The sequence below is a fragment of the Bubalus kerabau genome, chromosome 19 (assembly GCF_029407905.1).
Source record: "Bubalus kerabau isolate K-KA32 ecotype Philippines breed swamp buffalo chromosome 19, PCC_UOA_SB_1v2, whole genome shotgun sequence".
In the NCBI taxonomy this organism is placed as follows: Eukaryota; Metazoa; Chordata; class Mammalia; order Artiodactyla; family Bovidae; genus Bubalus; species Bubalus kerabau.
Window position 1 is genome coordinate 70,479,664 of NC_073642.1, and position 7,528 is coordinate 70,487,191.

Sequence of the window (7,528 nt, forward strand, 5' to 3'; positions counted from 1 at the left end):
CTCTCCATGGCCTAAAAGAATACCCTAATTATCTGTGTAACTGAATAGAATCCTATGTTCTATTATGCTTATTGGGGTATGACCACAGGCCTGTTGATAATTATCCACTGTTAACTACCTAGGCTAAAGGAATTTGAATCACGGGTTAACTTTTATTGTAGCTTTCTTTTTCCTGTGTTGAGACTAGTTTCAGAGAACTTGGGGAGGCGGGTCTGTGTCCTTCTGAGTGAGTTTGTTTCCCAGAATGCATGGCTACAACAGGCCAGCTGGGGTCATTTGTTGGTCTTGGAGAAGGACGTGAGGGGCAGGGCCCAGGGCTGGGCAGGCTGGAAGGCCGACTGGATGGTCAGCGTCTTGGTTAGATGGCTGGTGTGTGGGAAAAGCAGAGTGTGGGCAACCCCAAGAACCAGCGGACAGAGGGAACCCCAGGCTCACCCTGCTTGGTTGGGTCCCCCAGGGCCAGATGGTTTCCTGGACCATGGTGTCCACCCCGTGGCCATCCTGCTGGCCCCCTCCCAGCACCCAGTCTTACGTCTGGCTCTCTGAGTGATGTGTGAAGTCCTCTGTCTGTCCCTCTACCCACAGGAGCCTGGGTCAGCACCTCCGAGGGCCTTGGGGCGATGCGGTCATGCTGACATGATGGCAGCTCTGTGTCTGGAGCTGGTGCTGCTGGGCCCAGGCCTGGGCTGTCCAGCGGCAGGACCTCCCTTTCCCCCGAAAGGCTTGGGCAAACACGAGCATGCCCCCATGATGACCCAGCCCCCAAAAATGCCCTCCGGAGAGAGCCCAGCATGGCCAGCACCCTCCCAGGCCTGGGCCCCCACTTGGAGCCGTCCCTGACCAGGACCCTCCTCCGCCCTTGGGGAGTGTCCAGTCTCCTCGGTCCCCGGTGTCTTGAGGATGGAGTCCTGACTGCATCCTGCACCCAGGCCGGCTGGTGGACACAGAGGCCTCAGCGCATGTGGGCGGCCACCCTTCCTGGCCCCTCTCTGGAGCTGGTGGACACAGAGGCCTCAGCGCATGCGGGCGGCCACCCTTCCTGGCCCCTCTCTGGAGCTGGTGGACACAGAGGCCTCAGCGCATGCGGGCGGCCACCCTCCCTGGCCCCTCTCTGGAGCTGGTGGACACAGAGGCCTCAGCGCATGCGGGCGGCCACCCTTCCTGGCCCCTCTCTGGAGCTGGTGGACACAGAGACCTCAGCGCATGCGGGCGGCCACCCTTCCTGGCCCCTCTCTGGAGCTGGTGGACACAGAGGCCTCAGCGCATGTGGTTGGCCACACTTCCTGGCCCCTCTCTGGAGCTGGTGGACACAGAGGCCTCAGCGCATGCGGGCGGCCACCCTTCCTGGCCCCTCTCTGGAGCTGGTGGACACAGAGGCCTCAGCGCATGCGGGCGGCCACCCTTCCTGGCCCCTCTCTGGAGCTGGTGGACACAGAGACCTCAGCGCATGTGGGCGGCCACCCTTCCTGGCCCCTCTCTGGAGCTGGTGGACACAGAGGCCTCAGCGCATGCGGGCGGCCATGCTTCCTGGCCCCTCTCTGGCCCTCCCGCCTGTCCTGTGCCACAGCCATCAGCTCTGTGCAGCCAGGCTGAGCGCAGGGTCCCCAGCGCCCTCTGAGGTCCTTCTCACTGACTGTGTGTCCTAAGCACTGAACCAGGTCCCTTTGACACCCCTGCCCCAGCTGCCCCTCCTGGCCCGCCTTCACTGGTGTCCCCTCCTGCTCTGGGTTTCCGGCACCAACCCGCTTGTTCGGGGCAGAATTGTGACCCCAAATTCAAATCTTGCAGCCCTGACCCCCAGACCTCAAGCGTCACTGCTTCTGGAGGTGGCGTCTCTGAAGAGGTGATGAGGGTGAACTGGGGTCCCAGGGCGGGCCCTCGTCCAGTCTGACTGGAGACCCTCTAAGAGGAGGTGAGGACAGAGACAGGCACAGATGGGTGCCCCCGTGAGGACACGGCATCTGCACCCCATGGAGACAGGCCTCAGCAGGAGCCGGCCCTGTGCTCCTGGGTCTCGGGTCCCAGGCTCCAGGGTGTGAGCGGCGATGCCTGTGGTCCAAGCCCCCCGCGGTGTTTGTTGCAGCCTCCTGTGCTGACCACCCGACACGGGGCACTTGTCTGTGGCTCCCCGGGCTTCAGGCTGGCCTCTGGGATGGCTTCAGTGGAGCCCTAGGGGTGGGCAGCAGGTGAGGGTCAGGCATCCACGGATCAGGTAGGGATGGGACCAGGGACCCTAAGTGCAGGTGGGGGGGGGCAGGAAGACCAGGGGCCAGTGGGGGTGGGGCAGCCAGGCTGTGGACTCCTCAAAGGGAGAAGTTGTGTCAACATACAGAGACTGGCCAGTGAGCTAGGTGAAGTAAAGATGCTTTATTGTCATTAAAGAGTTAAAGAGACAGCAAAGAGAATGATCAGGCCCCCACATTATACAAAAGAAGCTTCCCAAGCTCCAAGACTGTGGTCCTTCCTTCCAGTCCTAGGGGCAGCGCCTCCCATCCAGAGATGCCCATGCACATTTTTGCAACGACAGGAGAGTCTGTACCGGGAGGCGAGGCGGGGCCCCGGCTCCGGGGCTGGGCCTCTGTGGGTCTCTGGTCTCGCCTCTCACCCCTGCCCTTGGTGCAGGCCGAGCTCCTGCAGGACATGTCAGGCTGTTGGCCACCGGATGGACTGGCTGCCCTGACGTCCTGTATTCTGGGAGCCTCTCCAGCTCTGTCCACTGGGAACCGGTCAGCAGGCCCCTCTCCAGGCGGTCCTTCTGGCTGGATGTCACCCCTTCCCCCACCAGGGCTCCTGCAGCAGCCGTGGGCCCAGGCCCTGCTCACAGCAGCGTCCTCGGTGGAGTCGACCTGAGTAACCGCTAGTGGTCCTCCCATGAGCTTCCCTGCTGGGAGGCTGGGCCCCTGCAGGACAGCTGTTCCTAAGGATCTGACACAGGGGCCTCCCCCAGGGACCTGTGATCTGAATCAGGCCTGGACAAGATGCGGGTGCCCTGTGCAGACAGCCCTGGACCCAGCCTCCTACTCCTCCAGGCAGAACTGAACTCTGACCTGTGTGTTCCTGGTCGGGGACTTGCAGCCCATTGGTGTCTTACAGGCTTCCCAGAGGCCCTCAGCGTCCATCAGCTCAATGGGGTCACCACCTGTTTTCCACTCGGGTCTTGGGGGGTGGGGCAGTTTGCCATGGCCACAAGGTCAGAGTGCAGATGTGGGTGAGTCTGGGTGAGAGGTTAGAGGTTGGCTAGGTCAGAGCGCGAAGGAGCAGGCCTGGCACAGGCTGAGCAGCACAAGATGATGGACGTGGTCCAGTTGGGTCTGGGGTGACCCTGGACTCCACCCACAGGAGCTCTAGGCGCCCTGCCCGATCATGTTTCTGTAGTCGGGGACGATCGTCCTCTTCAGCTCCACTGCCGAGGAGAAGATCCATTTCACCTGTGGGGGGGACAGGGTGAGCAGAGACTGGACCCCACGTGGGCCTCCCCTAGGGGTGTGAGTAGAGAGTGAGTGGACAGTGAGGGGCAGTGAAGGACACTGAGGGACTCTGCAGGGATCCTGGGGACAGAGGGGTCCTGAGGGCCTAGCAGGGTGGCCTCCCACCTTGAAGAGGGTCACAGTGGCGCTGTAGCAGACGCTGAGCAGGAAGAGTGTGATGAAGATGGAGATAGTCATCCAGAGCCCGTCCAGCTCCCCATCCAGGTCGTCCACACAGATCTCCTCCTCCAGCAGCAGGTCTGCACAGGGAGGGGTGGTCAGTGCTGTGTCTGCCCACGGGGGGCTGGGCAGGGTCATTGTGGTGGGGCAGGGCTCCCTCTGGGTGGGGGGAAGGCGGCGTGATCTCCCCATGGGCCAGGCAGGGGTCACCTGAGGTCAGTCTCTGGGGCCCAGCCCCAGCCCCAAGCCCTCCAGCCCTGGCCGCTCTCTGGGCCTTGCCTGTGGGGTCCTGCTCCCATCCTGAGCTGTGCCCTGAGCTGGGGCCCTGGCCCTACCTCCCCGCAGGACAGAGGCTCAGTTCCTGGCCTCCTATGCCCTGGGGCCAGGCCTGGAGCTGGGAGGGTCATCAGAGCACACATTCCTGGGCCCTGCCCCCGGGGAGGGAGGGCAGACAGCACCGGGCTGTGTCCCTGTACCCAAGGGGTGAGGGTGCCAGGACGAGGGGCTGAGGGGGGATCTCAGCCTGCTAGGGAGGGGCGTGGGTGCCCCAGGGGAGGCAAGGAATGGATGTCTGACCTGGTCAGTGTGGTCAGTGTGGGAAAGGGCCGCTGAGCAGCCCACGGGCGCTGGAGGGTAGGGACCAGCTGGTATCCACAGGGAGGGCTCACGAGACCCAGCTCTGTGTCTGGGCCCTTGGGGTCACCCCATGGGTCCCTGAGTGCAAGACCTGAGTGTGTGCAAGCATGTGAGTGTGTGACAGGGGTGAAGTGTGCTCATGTGCGGGTGGACACCTGAGTGCGTGTGGAGGAGGCTGGGTGTGGGCTGTCTCATGTGCGTGAGGGGCTGGGGCTTGTTGTCTGTGGCTGTGGGCTCAGTGTCTGCAGGGAGCAGCTAGGTCCCTGCCCTGGACATTCAGGGATCCCGGCCTGAGCCCCTTTCAGGCACAGGGACGACCTCCCCATGGGCGCACAGGCCTGGCCCTGGGCAGGGAGAGCCGGGCAGAGCCTCCTGGCCGAGGGAGGGTGAGGCCTGACCTTGGGAGCCTGAAGGTGAAGCAGGGCCACCCCCCGGCCACGCCTGGCTCCAGGAAGGCCCAGAGTGGACACATGGACTCTGGACACCCAGGGACAGGGGCCTGGGGACAAGGACGTGGCCCTGCCCCACAGCGTGGGCTGGAGCAGAGGCGGGAAGCATTGGGCCTCAAACCCTGAGGGTCTCGGGGGCTTCCCCCGTTCCTGTCCAGAGTCCGGCCCAGCAGGTGGTGGCTGGAGGGGACCGTGAGGTGCGTCTCTGGCCAAGACCCTCCGTGGCCTCGGGCAGTGCCCAGGTGGCCTGCTGGACCCACTCACTGTGTGTCTGGCCTGGAGCGGGGTCAGCTCCCCCACAGACGCTGAACAAAGTGGCCCAGAGTCAGCTCAGCCCACTCCCTGCAGGCCTGGCGGTCACCAGGGCTCTGCCTCGGAAAGAACCAGCACAGCATTGCAGGGTCCCAGGGTGGCCTGGGTGCTTTATTCATGGCGGCCCAGGAGGAATGCACACAGGGAGGGGCTAGGGCGTCCTGGCTGGACCTGGAGCCCGGGGTTGGGGGGGGAGGGGTGGGTGGATGAGGGAACGTTCACTAGATCAGTGGCGTGAGGCTCATTTACCCGGAGACCTCGAGATGGGCTTCTCTTTGTAGTGATTCCGTAAAGCTTCATGCATCACTGCACACGTGTAGTGGTCTCCTTCCTGCCAGCTGCTCCTGTTCACCCTGAGCCTGCTGTACAGGAAGTAGGAGCCGTCAGCGTCCAGCTGGGGTGGGGTCGTGTGGTACTTGTCCTCTGACTCAGGCTGCCCATTTCTCTGCCACTCCACGTCTACCTCTTCTGGGTAGAAGCCGGTGATTAGGCAGGTGAGGCTGAGCGTGCTTTTGCTGAGCTCTTCCCGGGGTGGGGCCAGGACATACACCTGTGGCTCCCGGGCCTGCCCTGTGGGGACAGGCAAGCCTGTTAGCACAGTGGTCACTCTGATTGGCCCACGGGACCCTCCTAGTCCCGTCCACCTGGCCCACCTTTGGTCCTGGAGATGGTCCTCATGATGGGGGCCGGGAGGCCTTTGTTGTTGACCTTGCACTTGAACTCCTTTCCCCGCAGCCAGTCCTGGTGCTGGATGGGCAGGGCGCTGACCACACGGTAGGTGCTGTTGAACTGCTCCTCTCTTGGCTTCGTACTGGCTGTGTGCACCTCCACGTCATCCACGAACCAGGAGAACTGCACTTCGGGGTCATCCTGGCCCACGTCCACCACCACACACGTGACCTCGGGCGTTCCAGAGATTGTGAGGGTGTCCTTGGGTTTCGGTGGGAAGATGAAGACAGACAGTCCTCCCAGAGGTTCTGTGGTTGGTGAGAGAGCACGGTGGGGGTTCTGCACTTGGGAAACCTCCTTTGGGCCTGCATTCTCCACCCGGCTGCCCCTGAGTTTTGTCCGCCACTGTCGGACAGAGGATGAAGCCAGCTGACTTACCTGGGCATTTGGGACACTGGCAGGGTGTCTTTTCACCTCCGGGCTCTGCAGAGAGAGCAGACTGGGGGTTACCAGGGACAGGAAGCCGTGGGCTGGGCTTAGGGCAGGGACAGGTTTTGGTAGTCCGAGCCGAGGGCCCGCCTCTGTGGGGCCAGGGGCCGAGGCGTCATCCACCCTGCAGCAGCCAGGATGTTGTGGAAACTCCAAACCACCCCTCCCCAAGCCTGTGAGACCTTCAGGAGAGAGAGACAGACAGGGCCTCCCCTGACACGCTGGGCCTGGTTCACAGCAGCCCTGGGCTAAGGCCCCTGCAGGCAGGAGTGTGGGGTTCACATACTCTGGGTTGTGTGTTTTACAGGATGGGTAGTTGTGTCTGGTGTCTTCTGGACTGGACGCCTTGCAGTGACAGCCGTGTCCACCTTGGTGCTGCTGGCCGGGTGGGCTACGTTGCAGGTGAAGGTCTGGGTTTCTGCGGTGCTGGTGGGCATGGTCACCATGCTGCTGAGAGAGTAGAGCCCGGAGGACTGCCGGATGGCCGGGAAGGTGTGCACGCCGTTCTTCAGGGCACCCGAGTTCCAGGTCACGGTCACCGGCTCGGGCATGTAGCTGGAGACCAGGCAGCCCAGGGTCACGGTGGAGCTGGACGTGTCCCCGCAGCTGGATGCCAGAGGGTAGACTTTCGGGGCTGTGGTGGAGGCTGTGAGAGAGGAGGCTGGGTGAATGCAGGGCCCAGCAGGCCCTCAGGTGCCCAGGCCTGGGGCACCTCTGAGCCCAGCCACCACCTGCTTCCAGGGTCTGATGACTGGCCGGCATGGTGGCCACCCGGCTCTCTGTGCTGCAGCTGGGCTGTCTGGACACAGCTTGGGTCGGTGAGTGTGGCCTCCTGGATCAGAGCCCAGGGCCCCTTCCCTCCTGTGGGCGCCTGGCCCTTCCTGTGGCCCCTGTTCCCTCAGCCTGGAGGATCCTGTCCCCCTCACCCTGCTCTGCCCCCAGCCCCCGTCCGGCGTGGCCTCAGCCCTGCAGGCCTGTGACTTCCGGGCCAGCTCTGCGCACAGGCGCTCTGGGCTCACATCCCCGCCCTGATCCTGGACCCTGTCCCTGAGGTCTCCTTCTTGATTTTCCCCTCCCAACCCTGGTCCAACCAGGCTCCCAAAGGTGTGTCTCTGGCCCCGTCCTTCACCCGGTTCCCCTGACTGGCCCTCGGCCCCAGCTCCATGCTCCTGGCCGCCCGGCTCCTCCTCACCAGACCCTCCAGGCCCTGACCTTCCTGGGCGCACCCCGTGCTCAGCACCGTGGGGGCCTTGCTTGGGCCCTGTCTGCACCTCCAGCACCGGGCAGCTCCACGGGCCGCAGCCCGTCTAACCGGGCTTTCCCTAG

General features: G+C 63.7%; 1 gene segment (V, D, J or C); it reads right to left on the bottom strand.

Annotated features, from left to right (window-relative positions):
- Positions 1-3,344: 3,344 nt before the first annotated feature.
- LOC129633967 (immunoglobulin heavy constant gamma 4-like) lies at positions 3,345-6,964 on the bottom strand. The segment is given in 7 exon segments: positions 3,345-3,428; positions 3,594-3,727; positions 5,294-5,614; positions 5,698-6,021; positions 6,152-6,194; positions 6,541-6,848; positions 6,934-6,964. Coding segments are annotated over 7 exon segments (1,245 nt in total).
- Between the last annotated feature and the right edge of the window lie 564 nt (positions 6,965-7,528).